Source organism: Simochromis diagramma, unplaced genomic scaffold (assembly GCF_900408965.1).
Source record: "Simochromis diagramma unplaced genomic scaffold, fSimDia1.1 OVJJ01000216.1, whole genome shotgun sequence".
NCBI lineage: Eukaryota > Metazoa > Chordata > Actinopteri > Cichliformes > Cichlidae > Simochromis > Simochromis diagramma.
In genome coordinates this window covers 6,327,621-6,346,008 of record NW_024386883.1, presented here as the reverse complement: position 1 = coordinate 6,346,008, position 18,388 = coordinate 6,327,621, and the positions used below count along the sequence as shown (strand labels likewise).

Below are 18,388 nucleotides of genomic sequence, written 5' to 3'. Positions count from 1 at the left end.
CCAAGAACACTGCTCCAGACAGTTCTGAAACCAGAGCCTGGAAGGCCTCAGAACATTATCCAAAACAATACACGAACAATGAAGAATACACAACCCATTGGAGGAATGCATGATATCTAAGTTTGGGCAATGGGAAGGTTTTATTTTGTCTATTATTGGTAAACAGTGGCTCCAGTGTGTCATACTGTGACCTTTACAAGATGGCGCCTGGATTGAAATTAAAGTAGAGCAGAAAAACATGAATGTCAAGCAATTTGCATGACTGTAATGTCGGTGATATCCTACTTGGAGATTGTGTTGAAACCCCATGAAGAGAATCTATAAGAAATTAAATTGATAATTGACTTTGAACCATGGGATTGAAATCACTACATTCGTAGCAATTCCTATCACTAGACACACTGAAAAGCTAATTTGACCTCTTAAATCTGTTTTCACATAGAATGTGTAAATGTCACAAGCTTTTTAAAGTTAAGAGTGTGTCTTTGTTTGGAGTAGACTTCATCTGCTATTACCTTTTTAATTAACCATAAGCAGTGGATGATTGTAAATGCCAGTCAAGTATAATTTCTTATGTGTTGAACTGGAATGTTCTGGTGAGCACAGGTACCAGTAATACTACACTAAAGTACCAAGAAAGTAGATTTTTGCAATAAAATAACTGTAATATATCATACAGTTGTGTTTTCCAATGAGAAAGGCCGAAATTAGATTTACAGTTTTTATTTTACTTTTAAAATGATTTACCTTAAACTGGTTTAAAGTGCACTTAATGCTAAGGTGTCACAGCTAAATCATACTCTGGACATAAGTTTCCACCATAAAAAGTGACAATTAAATAACTACACAAAACTTAGAGACCAAGACCATACACAAAACAGAAACTTCCACTAACACGTCTAGATATCTTGAAAGTCACAGTAGGGCTTTTATTAACTGCCTTGAGGTTTAAAGTCAAATGAGAATACTTCAGAATGTAAAGAAATAAATAAAATGCATATTTACACTTTGTAATGTTCATTGACCAGCATCAAATAAAACTATTACATTAGACTCTTTCACAGACTCTTTTACATTTAAAATAGTCTCAATTTTCAATAACAATTATAAAATGTTATATTGTTATTATGAGACATGAAACATTGTTTTGTTTGCCATATTTTGGATTATTTTACATGAAATTTTCTATGTTTTCAGCTTTTTAAACCCCCCAACAAAGGATGATTGGGTACTGCTAAGGTTCAAATCTGAATGCTTTTTATTTGTTTGCAGAAATTTTAAATTGCATTTTAACTTTTAATAACTTCTTTAACGATTCTTTGATTTCCTGTGTCTGAAGACCATAGATTATTGGATTTAAAGTCAAAGGCATGACAGTGGCCAAAGATAGACTTACAGTCCTTGCATTTGGAAGTATTGTACTCCCAAAGGTAAAGATAAATAGTGCAGGGAGGAAATAAATTGCCACTAATGAAAGGTGACTTGTGCAGGTTTTTAAAGCCTTTAGTCTTTCCCTACATGTAACAGTTTTTGACAAAGAATAACCAATACAGCAGTAACTTCCCACGATAAATGCCAGTGGAACCCAAAGAACAAGAACTGGTGCCAAATGAGCAATTACACGATTTGGAGTAAGATTATTGCAGCCAAGCCGATACACAGGTCCATGATCACAGAAATAGCTCTGAATAACCACAGAGTCACAGAAAGAAAGTCTTGTGAGAAGACCAACTGCAGTGAGTATGATAGTAATTGCAAGAAGCCAGAAAAAAGCGATCAAAGATAAAATGAGCTTGTGGCTGATTCTCATTTGGTAGTGCAGCGGGTACATGATAGCCATGACTCTGTCAAAGGACAACACAACCAGATTAAAAGCCTGTGCTGCAAAAAAGGTCAAGCAGAAAAACATGAATGCCAAGCAGTCATTGTAGGAGATATGGTGATGGTTAAACAGAAAAATGTCAACAAGCTTTGGCATCAAAGCAGAGCTACTTAACAGGTCTGTAAATGCAAAGTTCACAACTCCAATATGTTTTGGACCTCTCAATGTATGATCCAAAATTATGACAATCATCAGTAGTGTGTTTCCCACCACTGAAAAAACGTAAATAAAGCACAGAAAGACAAAGTAATACCTAATATTAGCTATGCCATTAAATGCACTTATTATGAAATATGCAGGTTTCACAAATGTGATGTTTTTCCCAACAGCTGAATTTAAAAATTCCATTAAAGTAATGTCCTTTATTTTCTGTTTCAGCAAACCTTGTTTAGTTAAGACTGGCTCCAAATGGAAGCAGAGCATGTTTGTGTTCTGTCCCTTATAGTCACTTTGCATTCCCCTATGACATCAAACCATATGGTTACAGCTTTGTGCAGACAATTTAACTAATAGGAATATTACATAATGGTTAATATTTTCTGACTGCCATCTTACTATCCCGATTTTTTTTCCCGAATGCTGGTCAACCTCAGACTGACAATACAACTCAAAATCATGTTGTTTTGGATTAATTAAAAAGCTGGAAAGGGTACTTTGTGAAAATGTGTGCCCTTTTTCTACTCCTGATATTAATCTAAGATTATCAAATACCGGCTTTGCTGTCCTGCCAAGCTTGCTGTTGGGCACTGTTATTTTGTGTCAATAAGCTCGTAAGTAGCAAATTTAGTTAATAGAAGTCAGTCAATAATGGTAAACGCTAACATGTGTTAAGACTCATCAAAGGTAATGTATTTTTTCATGAAACAGAAGAGGATGGATGGCTGGAATGGAATGGAAAGATAGATAGATGTTGTGCACTGCCTTGGAAGTTTGGAGTGGAGCAGATGTTGTGATGGGCCAACTCACAGTTTTTTTTCCTCCAGAAGTCAACCACCATCTCTTTTATTAATCTAAGCTTACCAAATACCGGCTTTGCTGTCCTGCCAAGCTTGCTGTTGGGCACTGTTACCTATGTCAATAAGCTCGTAGGTAATGTTGTGTCACCTGGGTGAAGCAGGTGTAATTGGTCTTCACCCATGATGTTGTGATGGGCCAACTCACCATCTCTTTTGTCTTGCTGACATTCAGAAAGAGGTGTTTCTTTCGGACCATTCTACAGTTGCCCTCACCAGATCCCTGTACTCAGACTCCTGCCCCCCCCCCCCCCCTAATGCACCCAACCACTGCAGTGTCATCAGAAGTGTACAAGGTAAAGAGGAATGGAGATGTAGACCGTGTCATGTGGTGCCCCAATATTACTAACCAGCACATCAGAAAGGGTGCCCCCCAGAGTTACAAACTGAGGCCTCTCTGACAGATAGTCAGCAAATCAGGAGACAGTAGAAGTTGTGATATCCATCCCGAGAAGCTTCTCACTTAGCAGAAATGGCTGGATTGTTATTTACTTTGCTTTTGTTTCTTTGTCCTTTGTTACTGAAAGACTGGCTGTGATTCTATTACCAGCAAATTACATATTACAGTATGTGAGCTAACACACTTGGTTAGACCTCGCTCTTGTACAGACTGGCGAGATTTTCTTTTCCACCCCTTGAAGAGTACCCAGTGTGCACATTGCCCGACTAATATTACACCAGACCAGTAGAGATAAAAAACAAACCCAGAATTTAAAAAAACATCAGTTTTAAAAGGCGGCTCTACTCTAAAACCGTGACACAACCATGTGCAGTCCGTCCTCCAGCTGACTACTATGTTTGCTGCACAACTTGCTTGAGGTCTTCTAAAATCACTTCTTGAGTCTCTGCTGTAAGGACATAACCACAGTGTGTGTGAATGGCTACTCAATCATCTCAGGCTCTTCACCTTCACAGCTGCTCCTCAGTGCAAATGAGAGAAAAACAGCACCTGCTAGTGATGTGTGGATCGATCCTGAAATATCGATTCCTCTGATACCAATCATTTATGTTCTAGAATCAATTCTTACATTAAAATATCGATATTTTAGTAATTTAGGGTAAATTTGTAGTTTATCATTAACAGGAACACAGTGGAAAGAAACTATAACATTCGGATTGTCTACATTCAAATTCAGAGGCTGCTTCCACCTGAGGACCCGGCCTTCGCGGTCTAAAGAAAGCCGGGTAGTACGGCACGAGCTCCCTCCTTGGAGTGAAATGCTGCCGTCTGCTCCTTGCTATCTAAAATATAACCGGGCGCTGACGTAAACTCTCGACCGTCTCACACTTCTGTTTAATCAGTTTTCTGTTTGTGTGAAAACCCCGAAGGAACCCACCCAAGGGATTAATAAAGTTACATTCAATTTAATCTAATCTAATAACTTTAATCTCAGCCAAACCGATTTACCCACGAACAAATAAAACACTGAAAAAGCCAAACAACACTTTTAAGTTATCAAAGGGACTTGTATATCATGTTTAACCTGAGTAGCGAAAGACAGCGGTGGGTTTGAAAAGGATTAGCCAGGAGTCCGGTGTTCTCACTGGCTCTAGTGAGCCTTGAACCCCCGCTCGCTATCGAGCTGGTGAGACGTCTGTTACCCACGTCGGAGCGCAAAACGTCGGAGCGCAAAACGTCGGAGCGCTTTTGAAAATATGTGGCGTCTTGATAAACTGAGCAGATATTTGAAGTTTACACAGCTGACACATTTTTATCATATTTTAACATATGTTCACCTGAAAATATGTTAAACGTTTATTTTGTGACCCAAAAAGAATAATAAGAGTAATATTAACACTAACTAGCTGCCACCATTATTGACTACTGCGCTGGGCTGCGCTACGAATTCTGGGACACAGCTTCTTCTTCTTCGGGGTTTAATGGCAGTTGGCATCCTTGTACATGCAGTGCTGCCATCTTCTGTTTCAGTCCGTTATTACACTCTTAAATCTTACTACTTATTCCTGCGTCTTTTGGGATCTTACAAAGCTTCAAACGACACGTCAACTATTAAATTAGTTGTCGACAATTTTAATAGTCGACGTAATCGTGACTAGTCGACTAATCGTGGCAGCCCTAGCTGGGAATGCCTAGCAGAGGCCCCAGTCCGTGAGATCTTTAATGCACACCTCCAGCAGAGCTTCAACAGCATTCCAAGGGAGACTGGGGACATTGTGCACGAATGAACAATGACAATGCTGCCCTTTGTAACCGATTTCAAATCTATCACTATCTATCTAGTGTGGACGTAGCCTCAGGGTCTTGTTCGCGAGTGATGGGAGAAGGTAGTGGAAGATTGACAGACGGATTGGTGCTGCGGCTGCAGTGATGCAGATGCTGCACCGGTCTGGTGTGGTGAAGAGGGAGCTGAGTGTAAAAGTGAAGCTCTCAAAATTAGTTTTGTCGCTGATTCATTTTTGACCTCTTGCCTCAATTTTATTCTGCAACTTAGACATCCACATTACGCACACTCTCACATAACACATACATATAGGGCCTTGGACGTGGGCATGTTTTACAGCATCCAGAGGATGGTCGGTGTATTCCAACCCACCTCTGGCGCTGGTGCCCTACCCTCAATTTTAAATGCATAGACACTGAGGGTTTTTGGGAGGAGCCGTGCTGCTCTCTGATAGGAAGCAGGAACCATGCTCTTCTGTGTTTTAAATGCACTTTAGAACAGCACACAGCAACACTACGTATGAGTGGGCGGAGGGAGGTTTGGGGTCTTCACTCACCCTGGTTCTGTTAGCCGTCAGGGCTGGGGGGCTGGGAGGAGGTGCTGGCCGTCAGATTGGGTTCTGGGATGCGGGGCCTCCCTGCTACTGCAGAGAAGGAGGTGGTCCGCTTGCCTCCATCCCAGAGAGAAGGGTTACATCTCCTGGGTCTAGGTGCGGCTTGGCCCTCTGGGGGCGGGGGTACCTGGACCTAGGTTATAGAGTATGTTTGGGGAGTGTGACTGTCTGTGCAGTGTCTATTTGTGTCTGTCTACACGTTGGGTGAGTGCCGAGTATTTGGTTGTGTATATGGGGGTGGGAATGCACGTTTGTGTCCGCGTGCGCCTGTTCGTCTGTGTCTATATGTCAGGTTGGGTCTTAGACTCCACCTCTCTGGGTACATCTCAGGCCCTCCAAAGTACGGAGGCCTATCTCCCCTCACCACACTCCCTGCCGGTGGCTGATGCCCTCAGACGTTGGTATGTTGGTGGTTCTTGTCGATTGGGGCTGGGCGCTCATGTATGTACCGGCTCACTCCTGGTGGCCGATTGGCAGGGCCTGGCGCCTGTGGCCCGGCTGGGCCCCTTCTGGGGGGTGGGGTGCCCTCAGGCCTCTGGGCCTGAAGCTCGGTCCTCTCTGGCACAGCTAGCTGCCGGCAGAGCCCGCAGGCACGCCACTGAAACCCCCTCTGGCCTCTGCTCCGTAGCTGCTGGGTGACCTCTCGTTTGGAGCTCTACTCAGCTCTTCCCAGGAGGGTGGCACGGTTCCCCCCCTTTGGTGGTCCTCCTCGAGTCCTCGTACTCTGGGGCCTCTGGATGTCTGGGGCCTGGATCTCCTCCATACCTGCTTCATACCCTGGGGGACGGGGCTATGGCTCCCCACACTCCCTAGCAGATCGTTACATGGAGAAACCTTTGGAATACAAGCATGCTGATCCACACAGGTGTGCACACAGGTGTACACACGGGTGTTCACAGACGCGGACTACACCTTTCTTGGCTGCTGCCTCAAAGCACATTGTGCGCTGTCTATCTTGCGTGCTGCAAAATAGCGTTTAATATTTCGTATCTACTGTTATCTACTGTTAGCTAGTTTATTGTGATGGTGCTGTATTTATTATGTTGCTCTTTTTTTGTTTGCTTTCTCTTCTGTTTTTTTTTTTCTCCATACAGGTGATCCAGGTGCTTTGTTTGTTTTTCTTTCTTTCTTCCCCACTTTCTCACCGTCTCTTCTCCCCTCTGTTTTTCTTTCTCTCCCTCTCTTTCTTTCATTCTTTCTCCCTGTCCTATCCCCTAGTCATGTCTGTCCCGTTTGTAGCAACCGAAAATAAAATAAAAAAAATACATAATTATAATAAAGGTCAATCAAATGGACCAATATGGCAAGGCTATGATGATCCACTTGGTAAAATAAATCCGCTTGGCATCTTTCTTGGCCTTAAGACAACAATTCTGATGGCTAAAGATCCAAACGGAACAACAAAAAAATAAAAAATAATCCCCTGACTTCTAACCCTCTACTGCATGACTTTTTAATTTTGGGGAAAAAAAATATTACTCCCTATTTTGGGGGAGCTTTAGGGTCCCTAACAATATATCAATCATAAAATTTGACACCCTGCCCCCCCCCAAACAGATATTGGTTTGTTGCTTCAAGGCAACACTGTGCAACAAGGGTAGTAAAATGCCAAGTTATTCTATAATAAGTTGTATTAGTACAACAAGGATGAACAAATAAACAAACAACAAATAAACAATGTAAACATTTCACAAAACAATAAAACACCAAAATACATCCAACATTTGACCCTAACCTGTAGGTGGTGTGCAGCCACGGGCCAGTTGTAGACACACTGCTGGCCCTGTGCTGGCCCAGAACGGTTTCAGCTCTGGCCCTAGATGTCAGCATAATGTGTACCTTAATCAAGCCATGCAATAACAGCATGTGCCAGAACATGCAAAACAGTGCAAAAGTAACATGCCGAAACTCTGTTCAGACAGTGAACGGACTGATTTTTATGTCGCGCTTTTCTACTCTCCCAGATTACTCAAAGTGCCGGCTTGATACCAGATCCTGGCCAGACCTGCTTGCTATGTGGGCACTAACACACACACAGACACAGTTACTTTACCAACTGACCCCTGACCCCTGAGCTCCTAAGTGTCTCTCAAACCTCATTCAGGGATCCACTCCTCTACTTCACTGTCACTCCCTGAAAGCTCACTGTCCTCACTTTCTGAGGACAGAAAAGTGCACATTCCCTTGGTTTCCTTGCATAAAAAGTTTTTACATCCATGTCCTGTAATTATGAGTAGATTTTAAAGTAAAAAACATTGACTATGATCATATAAATGCACACAAACACATCTCTACACACATATCCAAATGCATTATATTGCCTGAAAAAAATTGGGCTAACTGCGCAGTGTTGCCTTGAGGCAACAAATGAAAATGAACAGTTTTACAGTATAAATACATTTAAAAAAGTAGAACAAACAATCAAATATGCTTCTTAACATATTCATGCACATAAAAGTATTTTTAATATACATTTATTTTGCTATAAACATGTAAAATAGTGATCTTTATCTTGCCTCCTAATGGAGATGTCTCTCATGTAGTGCAGCTTGCAGAAAGGGGCCCTACCCCCCCCCCCCCCAAATCAAAGTCACACCACCTTCAACTCATCATTTTATTGGAAAGAGATGTGCCTGGTAGCATTGTTTGGAAAAAGAAAGTTGGTTTTTTTTGAAGGGCCACCGTAAGGCATGAAAATGTGGTTTGTTGCCTCAGGGCAACGCTATGCAGTAGAGGGTTCTAATGTCACTATCAAGTAAAAATTTCAACTTCTCCAATGTTTTGATTCTACAAAAGTAATCACATCACTTAACTTTCCACCTTATAAACACCAGCACTACCATTGCAAGCATTTTACATGCTGATATTTGGCTTTCAGTCAAAGCAGTGTTTGCCTTTGTGCTGCCTCACAGAGAGACAAGCTGGCACAGTGAATTTATTAGAAATCGTGGATATGAAAAAGTAAAAAAAAAATGCATATATGTTTTGGTATCTTCATTAAAAAAAACCCTCCTAGAAGAAAATTAGACCAAGATAAAATAATTGCATTCTGTTTTGAAATGATTATCAACACAGAGACAAAAAAATAGGTGAGACATTCAATGATTTTTTAGATACTATTGCTTTTTAAACACCCCATAATCACCTTGATCACAAATAATACGTGCATCCTAACAGACTTTTTGTGTTATCGTTGATTACATTTTGTTTAAAAAATAATCTCCATTCCTATGAAATTACTTGTTCTTTTATTGCAAACAGTCTTAACTCATAATGACATTAGACAATTCTACTTTAAATTCTATTTCAAAGGACATATTTCAAAGAAACACAAACATACACAATATATAGTGCAAACAAATGCTCACATCACTGCTAGTATTAAATTGTTATTTTGGATTTTCCTCGCCTTTTTAATAACCTTTTTAAAGATTCTTTTATTTCTTGTGTTTGCAGAACATAAATTATTGGGTTCAACATGGGAGGGAAGACCGAAGTCAAAGACAGGTTTATGATCCTAGCATTTGGTTGTATTTTTTCCATCAAAGTAAACGTAGTTAACAGTGGAATAAAATAGATTGCCACTAATGAAAGATGGCCAATGCATGTTTTAAAAGCCTTGAGTCCTTCTTGAAGTGTGGCCACTTTAACCAGCGTATAGCCAATATAAAGGTAACTTAACAGGATAAAAGCTAGAGGAAGCCAAAATATAATCACTGGGTACAAGCAAGCAATGACATAGCTGGGGAAATGGTCATTGCAAGCAAGTCGGTATATCTGACCATGGTCACAAAAATAACTATTAATAACCACAGATTTACAGAAAGAAAGTCTTGTAAGTAGTCCAACTGAAATTAATACAGCAATAATAGTAAAAACCCAAAGTGAGGCAATCAAAGAAAACATGAACCTGTGGGTCACCTTTACTTGATAGTGGAGTGGAAAGATGATGGCCACCATTCTGTCATACGAGAGTGCCACCAGATTAAATGACTGCAGTGACAGACAAGTGTAGCAAAAAAACAGGAATGTTAAACAATCGTTGTAGGGGATATAGTAGTGCCCAAACAGAAAAATGTCAAGAACCTTTGGCACCAGGGCAGTGTTACCAAACAGGTCCACAAATGCAAGGTTAAAAACTGCAATATACTTTGGAGTTCTCAGATTATGATCCAAGTATATTACAGCCATCACAACTGTGTTTCCCACCACAGAAACAATATAAACAAAAAATAGAAAGACATAATATAATGTTATGTTTGGGATTCCAGTTAAACCACCTATAATGAAAAATGCAGGATGTACAAAAGTTATATTTTTTCCAAGAGCTGAGTTGAATAACTCCATTGCAAAGATGCCTACAGCACAGTGATGTCCACACAGATGCCTCTCCTTTGCGCTAGTATCATGACTCTATACTCTTATGTAGATGGAGGAAAGCACCTTACTCTCAGGGGGAAGAGCTCTGTTTATGTTTACCTGTTTTCAAAGAGGATGCTAAAGAGAAGCTGTCTTCTTCTGGATATCTGGTAAATAATGTGTTTAAATGCATTTAAATCATTAAATGTGAAGTTTATTTCAGTACATCTGAATGCAATCATGTTAAAAATATACACAGAACCGTCAATGCATTTTTTATATTTCATGTTGCAATTGGATGGATGATGTTTCAACTAGTTTACTGTTTTTATATGAGCAATTAGTGTAAGAAATAAACAGCAGTCAGGAAAGTGTGAAAAGATACACTTTATTATCACATCAGTCTATAACGTTGCACAACTAAGACTTTGAAGTTTTGATAGAAATATTGTGATGAACACTAATTTTTTTTTTTAATTTCCCCACTCGCCCATGTGGGCAGACTTTTAGCCTTCAATCTCAGGTTCTCTACCAGAGGCCTTGGAGGTTGAGGGTCTTTGCTGTCCCTAGGACTGTATTCTTCTGGACAGAGATCTCAGATGTCATTTCAGAATCAGAATCAGAAAGAATCAGAAAGGGTTTTATTGCCAAATGTTGAGCAGGTTTACAACATTAGGAAATTGCTGCAGTGCTTCAGTGCAAACATACTGTCATAAATTACGCTTAGACATGAAAATAAAAATAAGAATAAGAATTAAAAGTGCTAAGTAGATAGATATATACATGAGTGTAGGTGGTGATCAGTGCCAAACATGGAATGATGCAGTGAACACAGCGTAGGGTCATGTGTTAGTGGTGGGAACAGTCATACGGTTATTATACACAGAACCGTCAATGCATTTTTTATATTTCATGTTGCAATTGGATGGATCTCCTTTTCTTTCTCAGGTTTCTGCTGCCTGAGATATTCACTAAGCACATAGTCAGTTGAATCTTTGTTGTTTCAAATAACAAAGATAGCTGGATAGTGGTTCTGACATTCATTAGTCCTCGGCCTCCTTCCTTCCACTTAGCGTGCAATCTCATGGTGCTGGACCTGGCGTGAAACCCTCCATTTGTCGCAAGGAGATTTCTTTTCTTGATGTCAGTGGATTCTAGTTCCTCTTTTGGCCAGCTTATTATCCCAGCAGGGTATCTATTAACTGGCAGGGCATAGATGTTGATTGTCCCATTCTTGTTCTTCGCATTCAGCTGACTCTTCAGGACTTGCCCGTCACTATGCAGGTATTTGCCAGTTGCAGCTTTCCTGGTGATCTTGTTTTGGTTCCCATTTGCCTGTGGGATTCCAAGACACTCATAACTATTCTCGATGTCTCCAATGTTGCCTTCTGGTTATGCAATTTAGCGACCGTTGTCCCAATGGCCCCATGGTTATGGTTTGTTACCATCCAACCATGCTTCTCCAGTCCCAATGACGCTCATACAACATAACAGAGGTTAAAGAGGTATTTATAATCCTAGCATTTGAAGGTACTATATATAAATAAATATACATATACTAAGGAGGAAATCGATTTATTTTAATTAAAGATGACCTGTGCAGGTTTTAAAGCCTTCATTCTTCTCTATATGTATAAATTATTAAGAAAGAATGGCCAGTACTTAAAATATGTACTGTAAGATGCACAAAGGATATATTTTTCTGAACAGCTGAGTTTAAAAAAAAGAAAACATAAAAACTTTTTTTGTGTTAATCTTCTATAAAATCAAAGCCCTGTATTCTTTGTTCAGGCAAGCTTTGTTTAGTGAAGACTGGATCCACATAGATGCAACACTGTTCTGTCACTTACAGCAGCTGTCTGTTCCCCGGCATCTTCAAATCAGGTAATCTAAGCTTTATGCAGAGAATTTAGTGAATAGTGGTCACTAAGTAATGGCTGAGCTTGCTTGACATTTCTAGCTTTCTTTCAGTTTTGTCAGATCTTCACATTTTATTAAAAAATCGGTCAGACTTTTGTTAAAATGGTATTTGCAGTAATATATATACATTTTCATGACAGACAAAGGCAGGAGTACATGCTGAAATATTCTTAGATCAAACAATAAATAAACGTCTTTAGCAAGTTACTTTTAGTTTCAGTGTGAACTCCGATAAAACAAAGTATAGAAGAGAAAATATGTTTCTCTACATACCTGTTTTAAAAAAGTATACTTTAAACCAGTGGTTCCCAAACTTTTTTTGCTAGGCCCCCCACCGAAAACGGAGATTTTTTAAAACTCTTTTTTTTTTCCGTTTATGTGTGGACGAGGAATACAGAGTGTCACGCAACGTCAAAGGTATGTACCTTTTTTCACGTCACGGTGTGCGCCACGTTTACATGAGATAAATTGCAGAATGGGAGATAAAGACAAAATACTGTTACTGTTAATCTTACTATCTTCTGGTTTTACACGCTTACATATACACACGCAGTTACTGTCCCTCCATTTAGAAAGGCAGAGGCATCACGGTGTGATTATTTTACTGTAGTTGGTTTTTTTCATGTGTAATAATATTCAACATTGCTATTAATTCATTTTTCAAAAAACGCCTCTCTGTGCAAAATGGGTTTAAAAACATAAACAACTGTAGGATACTGTTTGTCTGTGATTTGGAGAGCCCAGCGCGTGCTCCCGACACAAGGAAAACCAATTCTGCAAGGGAGACCTACCTCGGCACTTGTCCAGGTGAAACCAAAAATAAGATATGCTTCACCATATTTTCTAGTCTTTGGCTTAGAATGAAGTTGGTTTGGAAACATATTCAGCTATGCTTCATCTCCTGCTTTGCGTTTCTGTGGGCGCCCCGTGCTAGCAGTGTCCAAGCGTTTTGTCCCCCCCCTTTTCATACCATGCCCCCCCCCCCCCCCCCCTGCATTGGCTCTGCGCCCCCCTCCTAGGGGGTGGGCCCCACACTTTGGGAAGGTCTGCTTTAAATAATGGTTCATTATGTTCTAAAATGGCAACACTTACATTTAACCCAAGATTATTACAAAAAGTTCATAAATCACAACATAAAACTCAAATAATTTTTCCTGATGTACGTATAATGCATTGATATTAGAAAGATGCCCCAAATATCAAGCCTTTAGTATTCTTTCTAGAAAAACAAAATTCATTTTTCCCTTTTAATTTCTTTAATGAAAAACATGAAAAAAAACCCCAAACAAACTTCATATGCACAGCAGCTAGCTATTGATTGTGGAAAGGTATAGTGAAGAAAGGTTAGTCCTGCTGCTACTTTTTTCATTGGATACAGTTGCAATAATTTCTACATGTTAAGGGAAGGAATTACCCCTGCAGAATTCAATTAAGAAACATTCAAATAAAATATTAATTTACTTATTTTAGGATTTCCCACTTTAATTTTCAAATGGTTATCCTTTTTAGTGTCATGGTTATATGTTACATTTTTTTAAATTACACACTGAATTATAAATGTTTTGCTACATGTGTTTCATTAAACTACAGCACTCTGTGTGATATTTGTATTTTAGCTTTTAACAACCGTTTCAAAGATTTTTTTATTTCTGCAGTTTGAAAGACATAGATTATTGGGTTTAACATGGGAGGCGTGACACTGGCTAAAGATAGGTTTACAATCCTTGCATTTGGATGCATTGTACTCCCAAAACTATAAACAACTAAAATAGGAATGAAATATATTGCCACTAATGAAAGGTGACCTGTACAGGTTTTCAAAGCCTTCACTCTTTCCTTACACGTAGAAATTCTTGACAAAGAATAACCTATACAGCAGTAACTTCCCAGGATAAATATCAGAGGAAGCCATAGAACAAAAGCTCTTGACCAAGCAGAAATTGTTTTGTTAGGGGTAACATCATTGCAGCTAAGCCGATATATAGGGCCATGGTCACAATAATAGCTATTAATAACCACAGATTCACAAAAATATAGTCTTGTGAGAAGGCCAACTGCAGTTCCTGTTAGAGCAATAGCAAGAAGCCAGAAAAAAGCAATCAAAGACAGAATGATTTTGTGGCTCACTCTCATTTGATAGTGCAACGGGTACATGATAGCCATGATTCTGTCAAAGGACAGAACGACCAGATTAAAAGCTTGCATTGAAATTAAAGTGAAGCAGAAAAACATGAATGTCAAGCAGTTGTTGTAAGAAATAAAGTGATGGTTAAACAGAGAAATGTCAAGAACCTTTGGCACCAAAGCAGAGTTACTTAACAGGTCTGTAAATGCAAGATTAAAAACTGCAATATATTTAGGACTTCTTAATGTATGGTCAGAAATGATTATAAGCATCACAGCTGTGTTTCCCACCACTGAAAAAATGTAAATGAAACACAGAAAGACAAAGTAATACCTAATATTAGGTATGCCAACAAATCCACTTATTATAAAATTTGCAGGTTGCACAAAAGTGTTGTTTTTCTCAGCAGCTGAGTTTAAAAAATCCATTTGAAGACGTTTTTGTCGTCTTCTTTTTTTTCCAATTCAGCCAAGCTTTCTTTAGTGAAGCCTGCCTCTGAATAGAAGGAGAACAGCTTTGTGTTTTGTTCCTTATAGCAGCTATCTGTTCCCTTGTGGAAGTAACAGGGTGATTAAGGCTGAATACAGAAAGGCTAGGCAATAGGGGTAACTTAATAAGGGTCAAGCTTGTCTGACTATAGCAGAAAGTTTCTCAATTTCCTTACAGAAAAAAAATTCATATATAACTGCTAAAAAGCCCACAACAGTTATGATTAAAAACACAATATTACAGTTTTTCTCAAATGCTAAAACACAAAAGCCAATCCTCTAAACCAAATGACCAGTTGTCTAAACACATTTAGTAAATCTAGCCATCATTTACCAATATCATAAACACATGTCACATGAAGACACAATTCACAGAACACAATCCTCCGTTGTCATAAATCTAAACACATCTTTCCTTTAGTGATGTGTCCCGTGTGTCGAAACATCGAATATTGGTCGTGTCCAAATTCATGGGCTGCATCCTCCTGAGGTCGCATTTGTAGACCGATTACGTCACAGCGACGCACCGAAGGCTGTCCAAATTCGTAGACTCCTCTGAATGCAGCTGACAAATGTGTCCTCCTTTTCCCCGAATTTGAAGGATGGGTCGGGTGTGTCCTTCGTGGCCTACCATATCCCAGAATTCATAGCGCGGCCCAGCCAAACTCCAGTTTCCAACAATGGCGGCCGCTACTAAGTTTTAAAATTACTCTTACTAATCTTTCTGGGTCACAAAATAAACTTTTAACATATTTTCAGGCGAGAAAGTACCTGTGTAAACATCAAATATCTGCTCGGTTTATCAAGATATCGCATATTTGCAAAAGTGCTTCGACGTTTTCGGAGACGTCTGCTACCAACCAGCTCGATAGCTAGTCGGGAGCTCGAGGGTCACTGAGGCCGCCGAGAACGGCACAACTCCCGGTACATCATTTTCAGATCACCGCGGACTTTCGCTACTCGGGTTAAACATAATATATAAGTCACTTAGACAACCTAAAAATGTTATTGTTTGGCTTTTTTCAGTGTTTTATTTGTTCGTGAGTAAATCGGTTTGGCTGAGATTGAAGTTATTAGATTAGATTAGATAAAATAAAAGTTTATTAATCCCCGGGTGGGTTCCTCCTTGGTTTTTACACAGCTGAATAAACATCAAATAGAAAACTGATTAAACAGAAGTATGAGACGGTCGAGAATTTACGCCAGTGTCCTGTTATATTTTAGATAGCAAGGAGCAGACGGCTGAGTTTATTAAACTCCACCGAGACAGCAGTGACGCTAATCAGAAGGCTAGACCGTCCAATTTCACAGCCGTTTACTCCCGCCCTACCCGACCTTCTGAGGACCCGGCCCACGTAGACCGCGAAGGCTGGGTCCTCAGGAGGATGCAGCCCATGAATTTGGACACGACCCGTGTGTTGGGTAATCTCGGGGGCGTTTTTGTGAAGCGCGTATCGAGGCTTGCTTTGATTACGTATGCAGTGACGTTTGAGGCCTCGCGGGCAGTCCGTACCACGTGACTGATTCAGGGACTGGTTCACCGATTCGCGCCAGATTCGAAATAAAATGGGCAGAAAAACACAGCTGATTTCCCCATCACACTGTGTTGTGGAATTGGATTACGTACGTGTTACATAGTTACTTGAGCATTTCTTCTTCGATGGAACCAGCAAGGAAGAGATTTTTATTTAATTTTATCTCTCCTAATAAAGTATGCACACAGTAATAAATGTCACAAATGCTAAGCACCATAATATAAATAAACAACACTACAGATCCTATAATCTGATTTCTGTCTTTTAGTTTATTAAAAAAGCAAAGCACCAAACACTAGTTTGTGTCATTATCCAGATGTACATAAGCATGATTACACAGTTACTAGGAGCGGGTTTTGATCATTGATTAAAATCGATTCTAGCTTGGATAACGTGATATCGATTCATTAAAATCCTGAATCAATTTTTAATATAAATATTACTACATTTCAACAACCACCAAACAGCTAAAACAGTAAATGAGAGCAGGTACACCGATTCTGCACAAAGACGTAAACACAAAGCGCGGACCCGTTGACGTGTCAGAATCAGTGAGATGTCGCCTTTCTCACCAGACAGTACGGACACGGTCGGGCTGAAAGCCGACAGCTCACTGATTCTGATCCGTCGGCGGGTCCGTGCTTCGTGTTTACGCCTTTTTTGCGCTGATTGTGAAGCTGCAGGTTTTATTTCTCTCCAAACAATATTGACCGAACCAGCAGCAAAAGGAGATCCAAACTACGCTTCACGTAAACATCGTCATGAATTTCCTCTGACTTTTGCTGTTCCTCTGACTTTCACCAGGATAAAATCACACTTCATGCACAGCTTTCTCTCTCTCACACACACTCTCTCTCTCTCTCTCTCTCTCTCTCTCTCTCTCTCTCTCTCTCACACACACACACACACACAGTATACTTCAAGAACAGTTTCCCGTCTTTTTACTTCCAAAAAGAAAACCTAATTTCTGCCGTTCAATAGGCTACTAAAATAATTTAAACTTTTTAACATTATGCAAAATTGCAAAACGCTAAGGTGTGTCTCTAATAAAACCTCTGTAATTTGCTCTGCTTCAATTCAGCAGCATCAATCAGGTAATGTTCATTTGTTGATTAATGGTTTTCTTTCGGTTTTGATCTACTGCTGAATATTTTTATAAAATCGTTTTTCTGTTTTCGCCTCAGCTATGTTGACACAAAGGCATCTGCTGTGATGCTTACACCTTAGATAAAGTCTCAAAAGTGTCAGCTTTCTTTTTATAGTTATAAAAATATGAAAATGTACTGATCTATGATCTGAATTATACTATTGACTGACTGTCTGAGGCTGACAGTTACACAATCATACCAAAACTCTGTCCTGATAGTTTCCACTTTCTCTTTTGTATCACACGTACTGAGACAATATTTGGGATAAATAACCATGAAAACAATTTATTTATTCAGTTTAGAGGTTTACACATCATTATAATCACAGAGCCCGCTTCACTTGAATTGTCCACTTGATGGCGCAGTAGAGCAAATGAATCATCACAATGCTTCAAACCATGAGTCGACCAATTGGGTGGAAAGCTTCAGTTCATCATGAGGCTTCATCTCACCATCACTACTTTCCTTGCTAAAACACAAGTTGCAAAAGAACTCTGCTCATATTCTCAAATGAAAGCTCATGTGATGCAACATGCTTGCCACAGTCAGCAATATTTGAACACAATGAACACACCTGGCGTCATTCATTACACACAACGACTCAAAATTGAAGACACCTGTTGCTAATGCTGTGACTGTCATGTACTGGGCTTTACGGCTTTACGCCACTAGGACCTGCTCTGCGGCAGGGGGCTGTCTATATCCTGTTCTATGTCTTAGCTGACACACACGTTGTTGAGCTGTTATAACCCATGCTGGATACACGTTCAATAAAGCAGCGTTACAAGAAAGCAACCGAGTGGTCATTCTACAGTGACCACATGTATAAAAGCAAGTTCAGAGTGCACAGTATGCTGAAGATTCCAAACAAACACAATGGATGAAGGCAGAGTAAGGGGAAGAGGAATTCGATGCAGAGGAGGGAGAAGAGCTGGTCCTGGAAGAAGAGGAGCAGGCCAACGAGGAAGAGGAGTTCAAATGAGAGGAGGAAGAGGAGCAGGCCAATGAGGAAGAGGAGTTCAAATGAGAGGAGGAAGAGGAGCAGGCCAACGAGGAAGAGGAGGCCAACATGCGAGAGGAGAAGGTCCAGGAGGGAAAGCAAGACAACCTCGCACCATCATT

At 40.0% G+C, this 18,388-nt stretch overlaps 3 protein-coding genes and 1 long non-coding RNA gene across 4 annotated transcripts; all 4 read right to left on the bottom strand.

Moving 5' to 3' along the window:
• Positions 1-1,164: 1,164 nt before the first annotated feature.
• LOC120734084 (olfactory receptor 1-like) lies at positions 1,165-2,230 on the bottom strand. Its single transcript, XM_040032656.1, has one exon. It carries the CDS (start codon positions 2,228-2,230, stop codon positions 1,259-1,261), a length of 972 nt encoding a protein of 323 aa, XP_039888590.1. The 3' UTR covers positions 1,165-1,258.
• A 2,429-nt stretch (positions 2,231-4,659) lies between these two features.
• Positions 4,660-18,125, bottom strand: LOC120733620. The gene is made up of 3 exons (XR_005695884.1): positions 18,115-18,125; positions 7,817-7,821; positions 4,660-4,976 (listed from the first exon to the last, which is right to left on the bottom strand). It is a non-coding gene; the product is annotated as an uncharacterized LOC120733620 (long non-coding RNA).
• Positions 8,709-10,707, bottom strand: LOC120733618 (olfactory receptor 1-like). Its single transcript, XM_040031914.1, has one exon. It carries the CDS (start codon positions 10,036-10,038, stop codon positions 9,073-9,075), a length of 966 nt encoding a protein of 321 aa, XP_039887848.1. The 5' UTR covers positions 10,039-10,707; the 3' UTR covers positions 8,709-9,072.
• LOC120733617 (olfactory receptor 11A1-like) lies at positions 13,058-14,600 on the bottom strand. Its single transcript, XM_040031912.1, has one exon. The coding sequence runs from the start codon at positions 14,521-14,523 to the stop codon at positions 13,555-13,557; it is 969 nt and encodes a 322-aa protein (XP_039887846.1). The 5' UTR covers positions 14,524-14,600; the 3' UTR covers positions 13,058-13,554.
• Positions 18,126-18,388: the final 263 nt, after the last annotated feature.